At 44.2% G+C, this 24,632-nt stretch overlaps 1 protein-coding gene across 3 annotated transcripts in view; it reads left to right on the top strand.

The window, feature by feature from the left end:
* FER1L6 (fer-1 like family member 6) overlaps positions 1–24,632 on the top strand; it is a 126,025-nt gene that overhangs the window by 14,249 nt on the left and 87,144 nt on the right. For 2 of the 3 annotated variants that reach the window (XM_070392045.1, XM_070392046.1), the window contains exons 2-10: positions 6,688–6,770; positions 11,185–11,305; positions 13,916–13,970; positions 14,065–14,196; positions 17,450–17,512; positions 20,911–20,989; positions 22,185–22,341; positions 22,928–23,114; positions 24,079–24,271. In XM_070392045.1, coding sequence (XP_070248146.1) covers positions 6,688–6,770; positions 11,185–11,305; positions 13,916–13,970; positions 14,065–14,196; positions 17,450–17,512; positions 20,911–20,989; positions 22,185–22,341; positions 22,928–23,114; positions 24,079–24,271 — 1,070 coding nt within the window. Of the gene's footprint in view, positions 1–3,052; positions 3,092–6,687; positions 6,771–11,184; positions 11,306–13,915; positions 13,971–14,064; positions 14,197–17,449; positions 17,513–20,910; positions 20,990–22,184; positions 22,342–22,927; positions 23,115–24,078; positions 24,272–24,632 lie in introns of all 3 variants that reach the window. The other variant, XM_070392044.1, reaches the window with a different exon arrangement.

Here is a 24,632-nt window from a genome sequence, read left to right as displayed (position 1 = left end):
ATGAAGAAAGTGAGGTGAAGAAAGGAAAAGGATTTTCTCAAGGTTACATAATTAGCAGGTGGATGAGCTCATACTGAAAGCCAGGACTGTGGGTCCCAAAATCTATGCTTTTAAAAAATTAAACATTCTGTTGAATCATGGCATACAAGTGTGCTGTAGGATGCGTGAGATGCTGTGAGGAAAAGTCTCCATTTTCCTGGGGCAGAACCATCCTCCTACCTTGCCCTTGAACATTTGGCAAAGTTCTCGAAGGACTGCCTAACTTGGGCTGGCTTTACACAGTGTGGCTCTGAATTATTCCTGAGTCATCCTTGATTCAGAGAAACCACAGGAGGAGGGATTCCTTAGCATCCCTGGAGGTGCATTTCCGAGGCTCAGCTGACTCAGGTGAATATCAAGATTCCCAATGATAGTCTGTTGCGTTGGTGACATTTGAATTATGATGGCCAATGGGGCAGGAATGTACAAAACAAAGAACTCATAGAGAAATATCCACCTCCCTCAGTGAGGTAGCAGATTCCAAATTGCAGTGGGCAAGCACGAAAGGGTTCCCATGAGATTGGGAGTCAGTGCCCCATCCATTCAGGCGATTGCCTGGGACTCTTTGGACTCAATTCCTCTAAGATTGGGCTGATCCTATGCATAAGGAGAAAAGCCAACCAATTCTATAGCCTCTTTGCCAGAATGGGGATTGAATGGAAGAGAAGTTGGGGTTAGACCAGGGGTGGGCAAACTTTTTGACTCGAGGGCCACAATGGGTTCTTAAACTGGACCGGAGGGCCGGAACAAAAGCATGGATGGAGTGTTTATGTGAACTAATATAAATTCAAAGTAAACATCATTACATAAAAGGGTACAGTCTTTTTTTTTTTAGTTTTATTCATTTCAAACGGGCCGGATTCGGCCCGCGGGCCGTAGTTAGACAATAAAGGTCACTCAGCCTCCTTAAATATAACCACCAAGTATTCTGAATTTCCTAAATTTCATTGTTTCTTCTGGTTATAAAATTATCTTTTGAACTTTCTTTAAAAAATATAAACCTTCTCTTTGAGAAGACAGCACATTGGTTGCTGATTACTTAACCACAGGGGTCTGCAACCCCACTGCATGTTAGAATCGCCCCGGGAAATTTCAGAACTGCTGAGCCTTAGCTGCATGGCTGACCAATGAAATCAGTCTCTCTGGGCAGGTCCTGGACATGGTGTGGGGACAGTTTTATTTATTTATTTTTATTTTTAAAAATTTTTTAAATTGATTTCAGAGAGGAAGGGAGAGGGAGAGAGAGATAAAAACATCAATGATGAGAGAGAATCATTGATCGGCTGCCTCCTGCACGCCCCCTACTGGGGATCAAGCATGCAACCCGGGCATGTGCCCTTGACTGGAATCAATCCGGGGACCCTGCAGTCCACAGGTCCACATGCTATCCACTGAGCCAAACCGGCTAGGGCGTGGGGGACAGTTTTAGAAAGCTCCCCTGTATGAGTCCGATGTGCAGCCAAAGTTGAGCATCACTGCTCTAAAGAAATAGGATATCAGCCCTAACCGGTTTGGCTCAGTGGATAAAGCATCAGCCTGCGGACTGAAGGGTCCCAGGTTTGATTCCGGTCAAGGGCATGTACCTTGGTTGTGGGCACATTCCCAGTAGGGGGTGTGCAGGAGGCAGCTGATCGATGTTTCTAACTTTTTTTTTTTTTTTAAATATATTTTATTGATTTTTTACAGAGAAGAAGGGAGAGGGATAGAGAGCCAGAAACATCGATGAGAGAGATCGATCAGCTGCCTCCTGCACGCCCCGCAGTGGGGATGTGCCCGCAACCAAGGTACATGCCCTTGACCAGAATCGAACCTGGGACCCCTGAGTCCGCAGGCCAACGCTCTATCCACTGAGCCAAACCGGTTCGGCCGATGTTTCTAACTTTTTATCCCTCTCCCTTCATCTCTGTAAAAAATCAATAAAATATATATATTTTTTTAAAAAAAATAAAGAAGAAATCGAACAGGCAAGTTGTGATAGGAAGATCATAGGGAGAGAGAAAGAAAAGTTTCAGTCTTAACAAAGGCAGGATGTCACACAGATTTATATTTTAACCATCTTCTGTCACAATCACACTGTAGCTCTAACTCTGTTTGGTGGTTTGCCTTTAATGAGTAGATCCCAGTCAGTGAAGTCAGGTAAATACACAGATGGGATATTTCTGGGAAGGGATTTCCCAGAGGGCACCAGGGAGAGGATCCAAGGCTCTCCAGATAACCCCAGGATGGCCGTAAAGCTTGGTTTTGTTTTGTTCTTAAAAATGACCTGTTATGTGCAAATTCATTCTTTGGATAAAGAAATTTTATTAACTATATAATTAAACATTATTTTTTTAAGTTTATGAGTTTTCACATGAATAAATTCACAAATCAGCCAATCCTTATTTTTAAGTACTGGGGGTTATGACTGGCTTTCAAGGGTGAGGTGAGGGTGGCTTTCGACTTGTGTCCTGTGTCCTCTTAGGTGGAGAGGAGAGCAGTGGGGCCAGAATGTTCCCACCCATTGACACAATTAACTTAGTGCTTTGTCCCGTGGCCTGAGCTGCTTCTATTCCCCACTGAAGGTAGAAAAGGTGAGCCCAGTAGGGGCGTCTGGTGACGCAGTGGACAACCACATAGAGACACTGCTTGCAGACCATTTCCTAATCCCAGCTCCACTGAGCTATGGACGTGACATTAAATTAGCTATTTGTAGGACCCTTACCAGATCAGCATGAGGTCTGGCGAAGTCATGTATCTAACACCCAGGGAGAAAAGCAGAGTTAACTTTATTGACACTTTCTGCAGCAGAGGAGCCTGGAACTCAGAGAAGTGAGCCCCTGACCTAGTTAGAAAGTGTGTAGATGAGACCCAAACTCCAGGTGTCCAGCTGCTCTTTCCATGTGCCAGGCTGGATGCCCCTCTCCCCCCAGCAGCAAGGGCCCTGGGCTTCCACAGTGAGCGTCGCCGCCCCGAGCAGATGTGCCACAGCAAGTCTAACACATGCACTGTTTCATATTCTTATTGTTGGATACAGATATCGGAGTCATGGTAGCTTTCACCCCGAGGAGACCAGGTTGGTATAGGGGTTTCTGTTTGTCTCTTGACTTACCTTGGGGTGGCCCTGGGAGGAGATTCAATAGATCCTAAACCAGAGAGGCTCAATCATTTTTTTGAAGTGGGAGGGTTCCCATGCTGGAATCCTGGGCAGACTGGAGAGGGGAGTGTGATGGCACCTGCCCTGGTGAGCCTTCCTGATTTACCGGTGGATCCCAATATATGGACTGGAAATCCCCAACAACCTCTCGGTTGTAAAAATGGATAATGATAACATTTGCCCAGTGATAAATAATGGGAAGTCTAGGAGGTAATGTGTGCAAAATGGTGTTCCTGGCACATAGTGACTTTCAATACATTTTAAAAAAAACTTACACGCATTCGGGGAAATATTCTAGCCCATTTCTTTGTCATCAACAATGCAATCATTTGTAGCATGCTTTACATTTTACAAGCATTGTTTCCTATTTTAACCCTGTGACTTGGGTAAGAGATGTCCTCTGTCACATGTGAATGAAACATACTAGTACTCATTTGGGTTAAGCAACCAGCCCCAAATTCTAGCTCTGAGAGTGGATTAAAGCTGGCCCTGAGCTGAGTCTTGTGTGCTGCCCCATATTGCAGTGGCACGATCGTTCTAGGCTGGTGAGCTCTACTGTGGCTGTCATGGGGCCGAGGAGGAGAAATACATTTTATTGAGACTTTTCCTGCTTCGAGTCAGGCTGGGAATGCCCTTGATGACTCACTCACGGGTTTGGGCAAACAACCTTGTGTGTTTGTGAAACAAACATCAACCCACTCAAGACAGCTGAGCTGGTTGTGAATCCTTTGGGCAATTGGAAGGACGTACATCTCTGGTTTCCTGCAGGGGGTCTGAGCTGTGCCTAGACCAGGCCTTCTCAGCGCTGGTCTTCCCCAAAGCAATGCAAACTCTGAAAGTGATTTCCGACATCAGCATCTCTGAAGCTTCCTTAGTTGCCTCTAGTGCACAGCAGGGCCAAGAGCTCTTGTTTCCTGAGGGTCAGGAGTGCCTATCTCTAAGAGGCGGGGACCCCTCCTCTTCTCCTTTCACAGCAGCAACTTCGGGCATGCCCAGTGCCCAGGCACCAGCTGCCAATGGGAGGTGCAGAATACTGATGCCATCGATGATGAAGATGTTCCAAAAACAACCTTATGTGTCCCTCTGGTAGATCCTGGCATTTATTAGAAGCAGCTTCCTGTTTGAGGATGGAAGTAACTCAGCCCTTTCAAGCAGTCTGGGGAGACCATTGGCCAAGTTCCCAGAACATCAGATTCTGCCTCGGTGAAGTGATGATGGTAGTGAGCCCTGGGGGACCACAGTGGCAGTTCAGGGTTTGGCATGTGCTGGCCTGGGGGCTCTGCCTGGTAACTTTTCTTTGAAAACAGGGTAACAAGAACTATTATTGGAAATTTCCTTTAAGAAATTTCAGACAAAAGGGATCCCATTTTTGTTTCTCAGGAGACTTGGATTACTGTTCTTATCACAGGATAATGGCACATGAAAGGGGGAAAATGCTACCTCCAAGAAGGGTACGTTTTTTTTGTTTGCTTGCTTGTTTTTGTTTTGTTTTTTCCTTTTTTTAAATATTGTTTTTTATTGATTTCAGAGAGGAAGGGAGAAGGAGAGATAAAAACATCAATGATGAGAGAGAATAATTGATTGGCTGCCTCCTGCATGCCCCCCACTGTGGATCGAGCCTGAAACTGCAGCATGTACCCTGACCAGGAATTGAACCATGACCTCCTGGTTCATAGGTCGGTGTTCAACATCTGAGCCATGCCAGCCGGCCTGTGTTTGTTTGTTTGTTTTTTAGCACTTTTCATATACCAAGCACTGTCCTAGGTGCTTTGCTTACTTCACCTCATTTTCACAATAATCCTGTTAAGTAGGAACTTTACTATTACCTCATTGTACCAATGGGGAAACTGAGGTTCAGAGAGGTATCTATCCATGTCTGGGTGGTTCAAGGACCCATTTTTTCCCATTCTCCTGTACCTGAGGGTCTCAAAGGGCACCTCAGGTGCCACCTTTCTGATGTTTGGCCTCTTCACAATATCGTTTACCAGTATTCCTCAGGCCTCTGCTTGCACACCTCCAGGAACAGAGAGCTCACCCCCCACCCAGTGCAGCCCATTTCACTGTTCAGACAGCACCATTGTGGAGATCCTTAATTGCTCATCTGGATCCAGGGAGAATATCAACAGAATAAACAAACAGATAACTAAATACGTGAATAAGTAGAAGCTTCCTGTGTGTCTCCTAGAAGCTTCTGCTCATTGGTCCTAATCCTATCCCTTAGAATAATAACAAGAATAACATGTTTACTGACCAACAGTATGTTCCAGTTACTATACTAAAAGCTTTACATTCATTATCTCATTGTACACGAGGACCCTGAAGTTTGGAGATGTTCAGTACCTGGTCAAGGTGGCAAAAATAGTGCTGGGGTTGGAATCCAAGCAATCTGACTACAGAGTTCCTGATCCCAGCCTCTGCACTCTGCCCCTCCAGAGTCCTAAATATGTAAGCAAAATGGGAAATGGATGGTCCCGGCACTCTTCTCACATTGCTCCAGGAATGCAGAAAGCTCACAGAGGGTTGGAGCCTTCGCAGCTCTCCTCACCCCCTTCCTCCAGCCTTCCTTCTTCCTCTGCCCCCTTCCTCCACGGCTGCCCTACCAGCCTGCCGGACTCTCCTCTCAACTGTGACTTCCCGTTCTCCCACGCAGAGCTGGCTGCTCGCCACTCTCCCAGCCCCAGAAAGGGATTCTCTCAGGAGGCCAGCAGAAGGTCAGGATGCTCCTATTGTCTGATAGAGAAGTGGACTAGGGCCTTTCCCAGGGATGAGGCCCCCAAATGGCTTCCCACTCAGGGCTAGTAATAACAATAGTAATCATAGCTGACATCCGGGTCACATACTATGTGTCAGCTTAGCAGTGTACTTGCGGGGTGACCTCAGTGAGTTCCAGGGCCTCTTGACCTTGGAAATGGTTTGAGAGCCTGGCTCTGAAAGGGTGTTCATGCTGCTCAGAGGAAGCAGCTGGCTCAAGGCCAAACACAGGTTAGAGCCTGGGCTCAGGGAAATCAGGCAAACCTGGATTCCGGTGGTAGTTCTGATGCTTAGGAGGTGTGTGACCTTAGAAACATTACCTACCCTCTCTGGGCCTTGGCTCCTCATCTGTAAGATGGGTAGGAGAAGGCTGCTGTATTGACATCATGATTAAATGATGTCATTTGTTTTGCGCGGGTGACCAGGTGAGTGAGAATTGGTAAAATGCCAGCTAGTGCTATTAGTATTAGAATTGGGCCTCATTTAAGTGGGATTGTAGGTGCACTTCACGATTTCATTCTTTTGTTTTTATTTTATGATTTCTGTTCAGATGGGGAGTTTGTGGTTTCTGCATGAGTAGAGCTGTCTGGATCCCTTGTTGGGTCATCCTGACACTTGTCTTTGGATCCTCATCCTGGGTGGATGAGGAGGCTGGCCGGCTTCCGGGAGAACTCAGTGTATGCGCGTGTGTTTATTTTCTCCTAACATATCTGAATGACTCAGCGTGACAATGATTGTGTTGAAGTTTTTCTTCTTTTTTTCAGAAAGGGGATGTTTGGGCTGAAGCTGAAGAAGAAGAAGAATAAAGCAGAGAAGGGGTTAATCCTAGCCAACAAGGCTGCCCAAGGTGAGGCTCTGGTGGGGGGAGCTGACTGCTACCCTGGGGCCTGGGGCCTCACAGAGTGGACCCCTCCATGGCTGAGAATGGGGTTCGCGCTCCATAGGAGTGAGGCAGGACATGCTGCCTGCTGGGTCTTTGGACCCTGCCGATCACAGGTGCGGGCCCAAGGCCATCCACCCCAGGATGGCTGGTCACCTGGTCATTGGACCAAACGGGCAGGTGGACACCGCTGGGCTCGGGAAGGGGAGCCACAAAGAAGCAGCAGCTGGACTCAGGCTCCTGCCTCTGTTCCCATTTGCTCTGTGGCCCAGGATAAGCCACTCAGCAGCTCTGAGTCCCAGTTTCTTCCTTTGTCAAGCGGACATGGTGTGGGTTGCTGGGTTGACCTCACATGGCCATATGGAGAATCAAGTGAGATTGAAAATGAGAGCGAGCATAGCAGCTGCTATGGGGGAGGCTCTGTCTGTATTGTCTCATTTAACCCCTCCATCATCTTACCAGTAGGTGTTTTTGTCCTAGTTTTACAAAGGAGTTTACAGAGATGCAGAGAGAGTGAAGTGTGGGGAAGGCCAGCTGCAGGAATTTGCAGGGCCCAGAGAAAAACAAAATGCAAAGCCAGTCTTAATAAATGATTAAGAATTTCAAAATGGTAGCAGCAGAGCATTGAGCCAACTTGGAGGAAGTCCTTTTGATCACGGACCCATGACACGGGCCCGCCATGGCAGGCACGGAGCCAGGAAGCAGTCACGTTGGGAGGTAAATTCAGGCTCTCTGGCTTTCTGTCCTTACAACGGGCTACTTCCTTCTCCTAAAGAGCAAGGCCCGAGTTACAGGGTGAACTGTGCCAGCAGAGGCCAGGCTGGTGTCCACTTGACATTCCTGTTTATTGACTCAAATAGGAACACCGGCTTCCATTGGACAGGTCTGGGGTGGTCCCCGGGAGACTTCTGACAGCAACCAGTTCAAGGCCAGCTTTGTGGGCCGTTTCTAAACCCCTGTCATCTCCTTGGGGGCCTCCTTCACCCTGAACTGCCATCCACAGCAGGCTTCTGGTAGCTCTTCCCCACCTAACTCCGCTCCTTGCCTAAGGTAGAACCTAATCTTACAATAAAATAACATGAAAATTATTCACACTAAAGGTGTTGGTAATAATGAGTCCAAGAAAGGAGAGGCATTACATTTGAAGTGGGGACAAGGCTTAAAGCTTCATAGAAGTACTTGTCTATTCAGTTAAATTATAGTTGTCAGGGAATGGGTAGAAAAGGCTGGGGGTCTTTCCTGGTGTCCTTGAAATTATGACACTGTGGTAGGTTCTGGAGACGCATGCTTAAATAAGGCACAAGGGCCTTATGAAAAATGATAATTTATTTAAAAATATATTTTTATTGATTTCAGAGAGGAAGGGAGAGGGAGAGAGAGAGATAGAAACATCAGTGATGAGAATCATTGATCAGCTGCCTCCTGCACACCCCCTACTGGGGATCGAGCTCTTGACCAGAATTGAATCTGGGACCCTTCAGTCCACAGTCAGACACTCTACCCATTGAGCAAAACCGGCTGGAGCTGAAAAATAGTATTATTTATGACACATTAATTAGACCCTGATGCTTTCTGCTTTTGACATGCATCATTCATTACTCTAAAATGTAGATTCCTTTGCTCCTGTTTTACAACAGAGGTTCAGAGAGGGTGAGTGGCTTGCCCAAAGTCACACAGCTAATAAGTTTGAAGAAGTTGGCTCCTGAGCCCAGGTCAGTCTCACACCAGAGCCTGGGCTCTCTTACCCGCTGAGTTGCCCTCCAGTTAGGAGCCCTCACTGCTCAAGGGAGGAAGGAACAAGCTGGCAGAGATTTGGGGCAGTCAACCACAGGCGTTCGAAGGAGCTGGCTCATTCTAATTAGAGTCTTCAGCCCACAAAGCAAACAGGGCAGAGAGAACCAGGCCCCTCCTAGAAAGTACATAGCACCCGTCCTGCTTGCCAGGGGCCACCCTATAGGAGATGGCAAAACAAAGTCCAGAGAACTGAGTACACATTGGTCTTTCCTTGTTGGCCTGGCTTGGGAAGTTAGGACTTTTCTGGGTGAAATATTTCGAGTTTGTCAAAGTCTGTGGCTCTTATATCTGCATATTTGGAGGCATACTAGGCCATGCCTTTATTTTCTAAAATTCCAGTTACCTTAACTCCTCCATTAATTAGTTACCCAACTAAGAGTTATTAGGATCATCCATTCATTCATCTACTCAGCAGATAGTAATGGAATGTCTGCTGAGAGTTGAGCTGTGCTAGGTCTGGGTGTGTAATGGTCTAGAAGTGGGACAGCTCTATGTAGGACTCTTCCATATGCCTCTCCAGATCTGTTCTGCACCTTTTCCTGGGATCTGTTCTCTATCCCAGGAGGCTAACCTCTATGGTTGCATGACCCAGGTTCCTTCCCCAGTGGGGTGTCCCGGCAGGAGATCTGAGAGAGGGAAGAGAGTGAGGCCAGGGTCGGTGTCCCTCCACTGAAGGATGGCTGCTGCTCCTTGCAGGGGAGCTTGACTGCACCTGACTCCTCTTTCTACACTCTGGTGGCTGTGCGCTCTCTCTCCTCATTGTTGGGGCCTCGGAGTGGTAACAGCTTGGCTGCCGTGAGCCCCAGAGAGCTGCACAACCCTCTGTGGCTTTCTCACACCCACGCCTTTATAAAAAAAAAAGTCCTCAAATGGGCCCGTTCTGGGTGGGCCATCTGTTACCTATGGGGCGCTAATGAGGTAACTGCATTAGAAGTTGAGGAAAGTAGCATCAAGATGATAGCGAGCTGAAACGGAGACTATTGGGGCATCTGTGTCAGCGCCGTCAGAGAAGGGTTCTCTGTGGAGATAGCATTTAATCCGAAACTTCAAGGAAGAGAAGGAACCCAACGAGGGGTGGGCAGGAAGAGGAGGGATGTCTGTGAAGATAAATTCCACGCAGGAGAGAGCTTGTTTGGGGAGAAGGAACTGAAATAGGCCTGTGTGACTAGAAAGCAGAGATGGCAGGGACAGAGGGACCCGTGGCCCAGGAGGAGGGGACGGAAGCCAGAGCAGAGCATCAGAGTCCTAAGTGGACTTCAGCTTTATTCTAAGGACAATGGAAAACCACTGAGGGGTTTTAAGAAGAGAAGCAACACGAGGTGGATTTTTTGAGACAGTCACTCTGGATGGTCCATGGTGAGTAGATTGGAGAGAACAGAGTAGTAACTCAATAAATGAATGAATGCATGCACACAAGCTCTAGAAGACGTTGACTACCTTTCTACGTCTGGGTCTGTGTCACCCTCCAGCATGTAATGTAGCGGGAGGGCGTCCACATTTTGTCACCTTCCAACCTTGGCATCTAACCTAGCACAGTGTCTGGCATATGTAGGTACCTAAGCGTGGTCACTGGAAACTTGCATGGATAACATTTGGTCCCCATCCTTGAGGCCTTTGTAGCCAAGTAGGGAGAAAGGCTTAATTGCTTCTGCTGCCGCAGGAGCAGGCAGGCGCTGCCGTTCTTTCTGTCCCTGCAGGCTGGCTTGTCTCTCGTTTCCACAGTGAGAGGAGAGTCAAAGGTGACTGCATTCATTCCGGCATCCTTTCTGTAACTACTGAACACCACAAAGGCTTATGTCCATGAGCTCCTCTGACATAGGGGACCCATTAGCCCATCAATTATTTGATTTGGCACCGTTTTCCTTTGTTGCTGATTAAAATCAGAGAACCAAAATCCATTAAAACTGGAAGGTGTTCAGAGACGATAGGCAAGGAGGGGAAAATGCCATGAAATTCTGAGTGACTTACTCAACTTAAAATCCACACAATGAGCACTCACCATGCACCTGCAGATACTGTGCTAAGAGCTATTTATACTTAATTCAGGTTTCCTAACAGCCCTATGGAGTAGCTAACGCTAGCATTGCCTTGCTTCATAGAAGAGGAAAACAGGGCTGAAAGAAGTTAAGTAACTTCCCCCAAATCTTGGAGCCAGAAAGTGACAGAGCTGAGATTTGAACCCAGACCTTTTGGAGTTAGGTCTTTGAACCACACCATGTCAGAGCCTCTTTGTGTAAGAGAGTGTTCCATCCACTCTTCAGTTTTTGCCAAAAACCTGGTTGAAAAGTGGTTCTCAAGATTTGCTACACAATAGAATGACCTGGGGAATTAAAAACAAATTGATATCCCAGATAAATTAAATCAGAGTCCTTCTGATTATAAAGATTCTGTTTGGTATCTATTCATGAAAATAGTCTTAACACATGTGTATTCGTTTCCTATGACTGCTGTAACAAATACCACACACTAAGGCCGTATCTAATGGTTTCCTTGTATCTCTGTGGCATGGCACTGGACACAGAATGGAGGGTCAGGTCACTACTACATGTGTATTTAACAGGGTTTTCTTCCTTTTTTGCTCCTCTAGATGGTCAAGGTGAAGCAGAAGCACCACAGGAGGGCCCTTCTCCCCAGGAAGGACTGAGAGGAGATTTGATTTATGATGATGCGTCCATCACTCCTGTCCCCTCAGCTCCTCCAAAGAGAAGGTACAGTGTTGATGGGGGCAGTGAGCACACATTTGGGAGCCCTGCAGGCTGGAGGGGACAGAGAATAGCACCTAGTCACTGCCTGCAAGGAGCCAAAATGCCATGTCCTCATGTCCAGCTTTCTCTGTGGCCTGTGGCTCCCGGCCAACCTTCAGCAGGCCAGGGTCATGGCTGTACCAGGTTCCAGTCTTAAATCCCCTGAGTTAAGGTCCTCATGTCCCTTACAGTTCAGAAACGACAGCAGCAACAGGGGACAGATTCAGGAGCTGCCCTTCACCTGCTCTTGAATTCATCAACACCCTAGATGTCTTAGCTTCGTGTCTGTCCCAAATGAAAAGGTGGTTCTTAGGCAACCCAGCTAAAAAGTCAGAACAAACTGGCCTTCTGCCTGAGATTTGTGGTATCAGTCAGCTATTGATGTTTCCAAATAACCCCTAAATTCAGGGGTTTCATATAATCAACATTAATGATTGTTCATGGGTCTACCAATTAGTTAGGTAGTTTTATTGGTGCCAGATAGTCTCAGATACATCACTTTCGTATCTATGGCCATTTGTCAGCTCTGCTGATGTTAGTCTGAGGCGTGGCTGGTGGTAGGCTGGTCCAGATTTGCCTCAGCTAGGACCACCAGGCTCTCCATGTGGTGTCAGATTCCCCCAACAGGCTAATCTGAGCTTGTTGCAATGGGGGTGATGGCAGAATTCCGAGAGAAAGTGGAAGTACACAGGTCTCTTGAGGCCTAGGTATAGTCATTTCTGCTGCATGCTATTGGCCAGTGCAAATCACAACACCAGCCCACATCAGAGGACACTGTTTTAGGGCAAAGAGCATGGATGTAAGGAAGCCAGTAGTTGGAACTATCAGTGCTTTCAGTGTACCATGTTTGTTTATGTCAATTTCTTACTCATGGTAATTCTTCATGCCATCCCATCTTTTTTTCTCAAAGAAAATTAGTGCTTCCCTGTGTGGCAGATCCTGAGTTGTTATTACAAGGCTGTGGCAGGAAGGCAGTGTATGTATGTAACAGGCAGAGGTGGGTGACCAATGGAAAAGGGAGAAGGTGCTATCTCAGAGGTTGACCTTGAGACATGAAATTTGTATGAACATACTGCAATATCTCCTCCCCCATACACTGCACCATGACAACCACCCCCAAGCCCTGAATAGGGGAAATGTCAATTATTTTTAAGTATCTTTTAAAGGATCACTTGCCATTTATTTCACCAGGATAATAGCACTGAATGGAGGAAGGCAGAAAAAAAGTAAGGAGTAGAGACTTTTCTCCTTGGTCAGAACATTCTCCATCCGTTGAAATTCTACCCACCAACTAATGCTCAGTTCAGATCCAGCCTCTGTGGTGAAGTCTCTGTTGCTTATCCAGCTCTCAGGAATTTCTCTCTTTTTTGAACTCCGATGGCATTTTTTAATATGACACATTTTACACCTTCTCGTTCTCTTTAAATGCTTTGGTCCTCTCTCTTGAATAGATTGCTAGCTTTGCAAGGGTCAAGATGATGGATGGCTAATTCATCTTGGTTTTTCCTCTAACTGAGGAAATCACATAGCTTCCACATAGTAAACGATTGATATAAGTTTGCCATTTTATTAATGAACATCTATCTTTTGATATTTACATGCATTATCTCCTTTACCCCTATGTGGTAGAAATGATCATTTCCACTTTCCAATGAGGAAATTAAGGCTAACATCACAAAATTGGGAGAACAAGTATTCTAATTCAGATCAGTTTGACTCCAAAGCCTTGAGATTTTTTGCTAGTTTACTGTTCTCTACCAGACTCAATTATCTGAAGAAATGGAATGAAGTCGAGATGCATGATGGTTTTGTTAAAATGCAAGAGAATACATTTAAAAGGAACTCAGGCACAGTTCATTTCCTGCCTGTTGCTGCTTCTGTGACTATAAGAATTCTTCATCTCTTTCTACTATTATCCAATCTCTAAATCCCAGGTGTGGCACATCTATTTTCAATTACTTATGACAGTCCAAATAAAGGAAATTGTCTGGAATGTGAAATTTCACTGAGATAAAATCTTGGCTGTTCTTTCCAATTTCTCTTTTACCAATTCTTTCAATCTCAAAATTCAGAATGGTTATATCTAACGGATATAATCACGAAACTCAGAATGGTTATATCTAGTGGAAATGGCAAAGTGGTCCTGTGGAAAGGATCTGACAGGAGACAGGGGACATCCTTATTGAGACCCAGCTCTGCCACTGACTTGCTGAGGAATCTCAGTTTTTCACTCTGTGAAATAAATAATACTGATAATCATACTAACAATAAGAGTTGACATTTATTCTCGTCAAGTCCTGGATTAAACGTTTACATGCATTATATCATTAAATTGTAGCCATCACCTCATGTGGTAAGTGCAATAATTAGCTCCACTTTTAGGATGGGGAAACTGAGTCATAGAGAGATTGTCACTTGTCCATTTATACTTATCTCCCCCAGAGATGTAAAGAGAATATGTGATATGACATAAATAAAAGCACTTAGAAACACGTAGGGAAATATTACATGGCTTATGGATCTCAAGTATGTTCTTACTTGATGAAATGTATATGTTCAACTTTCTTTTAATAGATCAAAACTGTTGACTAAGATCCATGATGGGGAAGTCAGATCCCAAAGTTATCAAGTAAGTGATTGACTCTTCCTGCCAGCTTCCCCAGTTCTTCTTGTGTGAGTGAAGAGCTTGCTCCAGAGTGCGTACACGCTGCTTTGTGTTGTAGATTGCCATAACCATCACTGAGGCCCGCCAACTGGTGGGTGAAAACATTGACCCAGTTGTGATCATTGAGGTCGGGGATGAGAAGAAGCAAAGCACAGTGAAGGAAGGAACCAACAGCCCATTTTACAATGAAGTAAGTCACGGGGGTCCCCAATACCCTCTCCATCAACACTCTCTCGACTGCCACTCTCTGGTGTTCTTGAGCCAAATAGAAAGCCTGTGCCCTCATGACTGCTTCCCATCACTCATCTAAGCCCATGGCAAACTCTCATAGTCTCCTTAACAAACAGTCCATAAAGTTAAACAAAAAGATAATGGAAAGGATAGGTAAGAAATTCTCACTCATTTAAAATACATTACTATATTTTTAGTAAGACCCATTTTCTTATTCCTTATAAGCTTATCTTCATCCATTATAAGCTCTAGGTTTATATTAAAAATGTGTTGGATGTTGGTTAGTGAGAAGATACACATTCTTTTGCATAGCAGAGGCATTGTAAATCTAATTACTACTTTTGAAACAGGCATGCTGCCTTGGAAAGTAAAATAGTCATATTTTCCTAAGCAATGTAAAAATTGTAAAGGAATACATCAAAGAGAGACACGAAGCTTATAAATAGTAAACACACTACATTCTCTTTTGAAAGGAAAAAGATTAGACAGTAAAAAAAAATGGTGAAAGATACAAAGAGTATAAAGTGCTATTTGGTGAAAAATGTGTGTCCCGCTGATTTCTGATCCTTAACCCCTTAGTCTCCTCCCTAGAGGCAGCCATGCTCACCAGGCATTTGTATACCGTTTTAGAGACATTTTGGGCAAGCACTAAGAATACAAATAAATATTGTCACCAAATGGTAGCATACTATACACGCTGTCCTGGACCTTGCTCTTTCAACCAATGTGTCTTAGAGATGAGCCCAAATCAGGATGTACCGCTCAGTCTCATTTTCTGCCCATTGCTGTAGTTTCCCATTGCATCGATGCACTGTAATGTACTAAGCCAGTCAATTTCTCATTGATGGATATTACAATTTCTTTCAGTCTTTGGTCACTACTTATAATAATATTTACATGGCATGACTGGGGCAAAGAGTATATGCAACTAAGAAATTTTAAGATAAATTTATTGGGGTGACATTGGTCAACATGAACAGCATTTAAAATTTTGATATCTCCAAATTTCCCTCCCAAGAGGTAACCATTTATACTCCAGTAGTGTTCGAGGGTGCTTGTTTTCCCGTAGACATCATGAATTATCCAAAAATTCAGTAAACTCTTAATTACTTTCCCAGTGGCGGTGGTAATTGAAAAGGAAGGCAGGAGAGCATGGATAATGAAATGCATAGAAAATACCCAAATCCCATTAGAGCTGTTAACTCCTTTCCTCTTTATCACTCCTGCCTCTGAGCCTTTTATCGTGAGTAGAAGTGGCAGTCGTCTCCTTTCTGGTCCTCTCCCTGCCTGCATGGTTGTGATATGAAATAATGTGCGTGAAAGTGCTTTGATGCAAAGCTCTACAAATTTGTTAATGATTATAATTAGTATCTGCTTTATGCATACAAGTCCTGGGTCTAAATGACATTAACTTAGGCCCAAGTGTAATCACGCAAAAACATAGAAGTTGAAGTAAAAATCTGTCTTACAGTTGAACTGAAAACATTTATTACAGCGTTTGACCCTAGTTGTCAAGCCCAAAGTTCATCAGATGTTGAAGGAGCTGGTTAGTAGGGGCTGGGGAATATTTCCCAGCTAGAAGTGTGCGTGGGCTCGGCAGTCTGGGGAACCTGTGTGAGGCAGTTGGGTCTGAAATGTGAGATTCAGCAGAAGGCAATAAACATTGGAACTAATTTATTGGTCCAAAGGAACCCACAGTATCTCATATATCAGAGAATGAAGACTGGCAGGTAAGTGAATTTTGCACATAAAATAAATGCTGAACATGAAACTCTTAAAAAATTTGAACATATATATAAAAAACTTCCTGAAATGTTACACATTTTTTCTATTTTCTTAAACAGAAGGCACTGGAAATGCTGTAACCTTTTATTGATACCTAAGGACTGCCATTTTGAAGGTCTCATTATAATACATGATGACATCTTTCAGTTTCCACATTTGGTTTTTTCTGTTTTGCCCATTAAAAACAGGCTGTTAGAGGTTACTTCTCTCTTTTCTACTGCTGTCATGTTCATCCTAACATCCTTGGGTCAGTTCTCCATCCTGAAGCTCAAAAAAAAAAAAAAAAAAAGGAAAGAAATAATTCACAAAACGACTTCCTAGTTCTACCTCTACAATCCACAAAAACAAACAAACAAAAAACACCATCACTCCAGTTTTCTGCACCTTAGAATCATACGACCCCACATTTGGAAAGTACTCACTGAAGTCTAGTCCTTGAGCCCCTTGTGTGATAATTCCAGGAGAACACAGGTTTGGTCCCAGGCCCACCAATAACTAGCTATATGACTCTAGGCATGTCTCTCTCTTTTCAAAAATATTTTTATTACTTATTTTATTTCTTAATTACAGTTGACATTCAAATTTTTTAAAAAATATATTTTATTGATTTTTTACAGAGAGGAAGGGAGAGGGATAGAGCTAGAAACATCGATGAGAGAGAAACATCGATCAGCTGCCTCCTGCACACCCCCTACTGGGGATGTGACCGCAACCAAGGTACGTGCCCTTGACCAGAATCGAACCCAGGACCCTTCAGTCCACAGGCCGACGCTCTAGCCACTGAGCCAAACCGGTCACGGCTCAAAATTAGTTTATATTAGTTTCATGTGCACAGCATAGTGGTTAGACATTTGTATAATTTACAAAGTGATCCCCTACAATAAGTCTAGTACTCACCGGATACCATACATAGTTATTACAATATTATTGACTATATTCCACACTGAGATACTCTTTTCACCCATCATTCTAGATACGTAAAAATAAATAAATAAAAGATTTGACAATATAAAGGCTTGGCATAGGTATGGAGAAATGGCTATTTTTATATTCTGCCACTGGGAATGTAAAATGGTTTACCTCCCCCAGTAAGAAACTTCATGCTATTTACTAAATATTTACATGTGTATAAAATAAACCATGACCCAACAATCCCACTTCTCATGTCCATTTTAGAGGAAAACTCACATATATCCTGTGCAAAGATGTGGTTGGTGGCATTCTTTATTTTTTTACTTGAAAAAAAAATTGAAAAGTTAAATGACCTTCCAAAGGGTATGGCCAATCCATTGATGATATATACATTCATGCCATCGAGGCCCATGCAGCAACTGGTTAGAACAATACATAAGTAAATCTACTCCAGGGACAGGGTTCTTAAATGCAAGGCTGGGATTTAAAGTCAGAATGAACTTTATGTTTTATAGTACTTTGTCTTTGACTTCATTGGGCCTCAAGTGCATCTTTTTGACAAGATCATCAAAATCTCGGTAAGTATATGATTGGTGGTGGGAGTGGGGGGAGTGGGAGAGGCATTGGGAGTTCTCTAGGGCAGCACAGCCTGCTTAGAAGAGGATAGATTCAGGAGGGTGAGTGTGAGCTGGTGAGTTTGAAACCAACAGGATAGAACTTGCAATAACCAGAATAGAGGAGTTCCAGAAGGAAAACCTTTTCAAGAAAATCTGTGAGTGTTGGAAGCAAGTTGTGATCTACTGTCAAGCCATCATGAATTGAATTGTGTAGTGTACTAATGTGGGAATGTGAAAAATATGCCTCAAATGACAGTGGATTGCCATTTTTGAATTGGTTTCTTTCTTTTTATGAAGCAAATGTTAGTACTTCTCTCTTGGAGTGATCTCCACACTAATGATAGTTAATCACATCCCTTCCCCTCCTAGTTAGTAGTAAACTGAGAAATAGAAAGAATCAGGAAGGAACCAAATGTATCAGTAATGCTGGATTAGAGGATGTGATTTGGAGCAAGTGGTTACCACTTGGCTTCTTAGTAGTTAGTTGCTGTTGAGTGTAGACCTCCAGATCTACCCATGGGGGATTGGGTCTGCTGCATAGACCCTTCCTCAGCCCTGGCAGGTGAATTCCTACCTCCACAGATCTAGCCTGAAGAGTAGAGACAGAGAGAGCATTCTGGTCCAGCCAGGTTGGCCCACCACCTGGAGGACAGGAATGGGAAGGGAAAGTGCTGAGTTGAAGCTGTACTAGTCCACATGAGAGAATACACACAGGATCATTACCAACTTCATACCACTGTAAAAGGACAGAGACCACTGGATGACACATTACATCTCTCTCACCAGTTTGAGAAATTGTTGCTTCTCCCATGCATAAGGTAGTAGGATGTTCATGTTTGAAAGTGGTAGGATCAGGGAGTTGGAGGGAACATACTCTCTTCCAAATTGTTACAAAAGGACAGAATTCCTATTTTATATGCCAACATAAAATGTGTGGAGAATGAGGAAATGTTTTCCTAACAGTGACACCAATTCTAATAAGAATTGTGAAGATGGCAAACTTGTCTTGAAGACTTCCTTGCCTGTCTTTATCATTTGCTCATCTTTATTTTAATATTATGTCACACACACACACACACACACACACACACACACACACACAACATGTTATATATCAGTCCTGCATGAGGCTTAGGCAATAGTGAAATTATGATATTATCTTTCCCAGGGGCACTTGAAGAATGTGACTCTTGAAGAATGAAAAATGATCAAGAGCCAAACATTCTACATGTTTAAATTCCAGGCACGATGACAAGTGGTGCAGGAGATATTTTGGGACCTGGGACATTGCCCAGGACTTTGTTATATTACATAGCTCAGGCAATGACCTGTTTGGGAGATTCAGGCTCCTAAGGGACTGTCTAGATTGCAGATAAATGGTTAATAGCTAGATTTTTATACTGTATCATAGACAAGAGTCATGACTCTCTGTGGGCCAAGTGGATTTTTAGACAGAGAATCAAAGCTGGTATTGCCTATTTCTGGTCCTAACTTACAAGAAGAGACTAATTTGGTCTGCCTAAATAACCCTTTGGGACAGAGACCAAAGATTATAAAGGGAAAACTTCCCTTGAGGGGAGAGTATTTAATACAAGTTTTCTGCTAGTGCATGAACTATAAGTCAGCATGCCCAGACTACACTCAACATGGGAGAAAAAGGAGGGAGTGCTATAAGCAGATGCTGTTGGGATAGACAGCTATAGCAGACCCTGGTGGCGCCCAAGACCATCTTCCCCTGACAGGGTCCCCAGCACTCTGTGTGTGAGACGCTCCAGAGTTCTGGCAGTCCAATGCCTGATCACACCAGTTGCCTGGCACTCACACTAGGTGGATGATTTGAGGAGGCCGCCTGTGTTATTTAAAGATCTGTTTGGGGCTCTTGCATCCAATCACCCCACTGGGACCCAGACACCTTTGACCTGAGAATAGCTTGAGTCAGATTTGTGTTCTTGCTCAGGCCTTTGGGAAGCCACATTAGCAACTGCAAGCATGGAAGGGTTGGAATGAGCTTGGCGTATGTGGCCTTAAATAACTCCTTTATCAAGCCAAGTTGTCCTTGCTTCCCCTCAGTTCTCTCACATCCTTGCAAAGTTTGGTCAGGGGAGGAAGAGTGAAAAAGGAGATGGGAAAGGCTGTCATGTCTCCATTTCTTGAAGTCAGTTGAGTTTGTTTCTTATTGCCTCTCCCAGAGGAGCTGTTTAGAAGCTACAAAAGTCTCCTATTCATCCATCATTCAATCAGTCTTATTCATTAATTCACTCAGTGTTTATTGAACACCCATTATGAACAAGGCCACATGGTGGGTAGAAGAGAGTAGGAAACTGTCCTTGATTCAAGGGACTCATAGCATTTTATAATTAGAAGAAAATTTAGAGGTCATTTAATCCAACTTCCAGTCAGTGCAGGAATCCTTCTCTACCACCTCCATTACATGAGGTTCTTGGACTCTGCTTGATTATACCCAGTGATGGGGAGATCACTACTTCTAGGAAAGCCCATTCCATTGCTAAGACGTTCTAATTATAAAAACTGTCCTTATGGTGAATTGACATCTCTCTTCCCGTAATTTGGGAGCTACACTGGGAACCTACCCTACTACATGGAAGTATTTCCAAGATCTGAAGGCACGAAGTTACCACTGCCCTTCCTCTTTTCCCTTTTCTGGGTTAAGGGTTAAACTCCTCCTGAATCTTCAGCAGTGTCTCAGACAGTGTTGTTTCTGAACCGAGGGCCAGCTCTGACACCTTCCTTTAGAACTTAAATTCATCTTTATAGCATTGGCATTCAGATTTGCTACTGCAGCCAGCCAGGCACTCTGCTGTCTACTGGTTAGATGAAATATTGAGGATGGCCATCTCCCTTGTTCTAACTATTGTACATGTCCAAAGCTTCATGTGATGAGTTGTCTGAGAAAGTTGTGAGCAAAGTGGTATGTGAGTTAGTGGAGAAAGGGAGTACTTTCAGCTGTGGGGAATCAGGGAGGACTGCTTGGAGGAAGCAGCATTTGCTCTAGGTATTGAAAGATAATGTTTCAACAGGCAGAGATGGATGTTGAAGGGTTGGCTGCACAAAAGTTCATTTTGGTTAAAAAAAAAAAAAAGATCGTTCGGACAGTGAGATTTGTTAAGTCCTTTAATAAAGGATTAGCTGAAAACCTGCTGGGAGAAAGAGGTACTTCTGGACGCCCTTTACAGCCCTGAGATTTTGGTGACCAAATGTCATTGTGCTTTAGAGACGAGTGAAGGCCAGACAAGGGTCAAGGCCTAGAATGCTCTGTGAGCTGTCAGGAACCCATTTCACAGGTTTATCCTAAAAAGGAAATGTAGTTCTTCCGGGCTCACTGCTCCGTCACTCCTCAGGTCTTTCATCACAAGCTGATAGGAAGCATCCTGATTGGCGCCTTCAAAGTGGACCTGGGCACTGTGTACAACCAGCCTGGTAAGAAAGCCTTGCCTCCTCGTAGCTCTCTTACTCTTCTCCAGTTTACCCCACCTGGAGGTCAGCTCATTTATTCGCTCATCCATTTAACCATCCATTCAGTTACACTGAGCACCAATTATAGACTGTTGAGTAAAATATGGCTCTTTTCCTCAGTTTAAGATCTAATGACAAAGTTATCTTATATGTCCATACTTCTGAGCAGCTTTTCCCATTCTCACAAATTCTGTCTCATTTAGTGCTGTGAGAGAGCATCAAGAAAGACAGGAAAGTGTTGAAGTTAAGAATATGGGCTCTGGAGCCAGATTGACTGGGTTCAAATTCTATTCTGCTCTTTCCTAGTTGTGCATCCGTGGGCAAATGACGTGGCTTCTTCATATCTCAGTACTTTCTTCATAGGGATGTTGGAGGATTAAGTTAATAAATATACATAGAGTGCTTAGTGTAGACCCAGCACAGAATAATGACTGTGGTATGCCATATAAGGATTTGCTGTAATAATCACTATTATCCCTGATTTAAAAGAAAGTGAAACTCAGAGAAACTAGGTAATTTGTCCAAGGTCAAGAGCTAATAAGTAATAAAGCCAACAATAAACATAGATCTTCTCATGAAAGGCCTCTTTTCTTCAACTGTAATTCAAACTCACATGTCCAGGAGTCCAGGTCATGTGAGTTTGAATTAGCTCTACTAATTCCATTAGGATTAGCATCTACTCAGCTCCTTTACCTTCTGCTGTCATGTGGAATGTGCCCTCTGTATTGCCTGGTCTAACAGTTTGTTTTTGGATAAGCCAGAAGTATAGGTTTTTGTATGAGATTTTGAAGTTTGGACTTCCAGTGTAGGCCAAACAAAAAAATCCATGAGCCACATTTATGGCTTGTGAAATAATATGTGACTTCTATACTCCTTTAATGTCCTCCTACTTCATCAAATCTAGAATTCTGGCCAGGGGATTTCTATCAGGTTGAAAGGCTTCCCAAATACTTGTGACCAGTTGGAGAAAAAGATGGTGAAGAGGATGGGAAGTAAAGGACAGGTGGGAAAGGAGGAGAGGGAGGTGGCTTGAGACTTGGAAATGGCCCAGATGAGGTAATCCCTCAGTAGAGTGTGGGAGACCTTGGGTGTGGGAGAGCATTGGGTGGGGCTGGGTCCATCTGTGCAGGATATCTGAGCTGTCAGGACACTTTTACAGGTCATCAGTTCTGTGACAAGTGGGCCCTGCTCACAGACCCTGGTGATATCAGGATTGGCACGAAGGGGTATCTGAAGTGTGACATCAGCGTGATTGGGAAAGGCGACATCTTAAAGACCAACCCGAAAATCTCCGATGCTGAGGAACAAATAGAAAAGTGAGACAGATACATCCAGGGCTGGGCAATGGAAATGATATGTTCCCATTTCCATGTCTCTTTCCCTCCCTCCCTTTCCTTATGGGTACACGAGAATGGCCAAGTTTATAGCTTATCCACATGGGGTTCTGCTCTGTCTGAGGCATCGAGATGTGTCTGACGGAAGGTGTAACTATGCATTGGGAAGTCAGTTTCTAGGACAAGTAAAGCCTGTCTTCCTATAATAACCCATAACAGACAAGCTATTCCTGAGCTTATCTGATTTATTTGAATTTAGCTGATTTTCCTTTGAATGAATTATAATTTCAACCACTGATTTATAAAATGGGGAGACTTAATGTACCTATTGTAAGGTACAGCGTGGGAGACAGTGTTTATTCTATAATTGTAGGACCTAAGTGAGTTTGCATTCACTCTAATCAGATCCTTCACTGTCATTAAACTAAGAAGAACTCATTTTAGCAATAGATCCTAATCTTTTCAGATTTCTGTCACATATCAGGATCTTTCTTTATGCTTCTAGCTTTTCTCCCTATTCTTTTACGTGAGAGTGCTTTTTTATTTTTTGTTTTTGTCCTCCTCTAAGGAACCTTTTGATCCCTCAAGGGTTTCCATCAGAGAGACCCTGGGCCAGATTCTATGTGAGACTCTACAAAGCAGAAGGGTTGCCCAAGATGAACTCCAGCATCATGGCGAACGTGACCAAAGCATTTGTGGGTGACAGTAAGGACCTCGTGGATCCCTTTGTGGAAGTCTCCTTCGCTGGGCAGATGGTGAGGAACTGTTGTCACCAACAATGACAGGCCTGGTCTTTACCTAGGACATTTCTAGTCAAATGATAGGAAGTTAAAATCAAAATTAGGAAGTGCCTTGAGAGAAAAAACTTGCCGCAAAGAGGCACCGAGTCATGTGGCAAGAAAGAAGGGGAGGATTGCTCACTCACTGTCCATTGGAGATCATGGAGAAGAGCCATGGGGCATCATGGTTAGAACCTGGGCAGACAAGCTGCCTTTCTTACCTCTGGCTACTTCTCTGAGCTATGACCCAGTCCCTGCAGAATTACTAGCCTTCTCCCAATCTGCTCCACAGTCTGCCCAGGCGGTCGTTATCCTGTGTAAATCTGAACATCCATGTTCCCTGCTTAAGAGCCATTGGAAGTACCAGGGCCTGGGCACATGGTTGGAGCTCAGTCCTGGTTGACTGGGCTTTGAAGCTTCAGTTGACACATATTGCCTCTGCCCTTAACTATATGTCTACCCAACCCCTCCACTTGGCAGGGTAATCACTGGAGTATTTTTGACGTGGAATGCCTTGGTGGTCAATAGGACATCAACTCCATTTTATGATGCAGTCCAGACTAGGGAAGTGATTTGCACAGATTCCTCCTTTTATAAAACATGAACTCTGGGTTTAAATCTGCTGCATTCCCTGAGGTGTGGGGAACACTGCTGTTCATAGCACAGTGTTAGTTTCACCCCCGTCCCAGTATGAGGATGAGAACTTCCTGAGGGAAGGACCCGAGCCTTACTGACCTTTTCCCAATGCCTGGCACAGTGTCAGGCACAGAGTAGGACATCAGTAATGTTCACTGGGTGTAACTGATTTTCACAGGTGTTGGGTGGAGAAAGGTTCATTGTTTTTAAAAACTCACTTCATATTTCCAGCAGGTTTGATGAGTTTTCTTGGGTAAGTCATGTTTTGTTCCCATGGCTCCCATTCTCCTGGCTTTGTTTTTAGGGGCGAACCACAGTGCAAAAGAATTGTGCCGATCCCGTGTGGCATGAACAGGTAATCTTCAAGGAAATGTTCCCTCCCTTGTGTCGGAGGGTGAAAATCCAGGTGTGGGATGAAGGCAGTGTGAACGATGTAGCGCTGGCAACCCACTTCATTGACCTGAAGAAAATCTCCAATGAACAGGAGGGAGATAAAGGTAAAGCCTCACATGTCTTATTTGGACACAGAGCCTGGGAATGATTGAATTGGAGCCCTCATCTTTTAAGTGAGAGGCTTAGAGCAGGCACTGTGTTAGGCCCTTCATGTTCGGTGTGGTCTCTGGTTTTGATAGGTTCAGGGCAGAAGATGGAGCCAGACTCGGGAGCCTGGAGGCCTGTTCGCCATCCCAGGTCTTTCATGAGCTTCACTATGTGTCCTCAAGGCAGTCACTCCCTCTCCCTGGGCCTTAGGTTTCTTAATTGAGAAATGAAGTGTTTAGAGTAGATCAGAGGTGGGAAAACTATGGTCCATAGGCCACATCTGGCCTTATTTTTGCATGGCTCATAAGCTAGAAATGG

Source organism: Myotis yumanensis, unplaced genomic scaffold (genome assembly GCF_028538775.1).
Source record: "Myotis yumanensis isolate MYYU_CA2020_CCGP unplaced genomic scaffold, mMyoYum1.0.hap1 SCAF_15, whole genome shotgun sequence".
In the NCBI taxonomy this organism is placed as follows: domain Eukaryota; kingdom Metazoa; phylum Chordata; class Mammalia; order Chiroptera; family Vespertilionidae; genus Myotis; species Myotis yumanensis.
The sequence above is the reverse complement of the archived record's forward strand: the minus strand, read 5'-3'. Positions and strand labels throughout refer to the sequence as shown.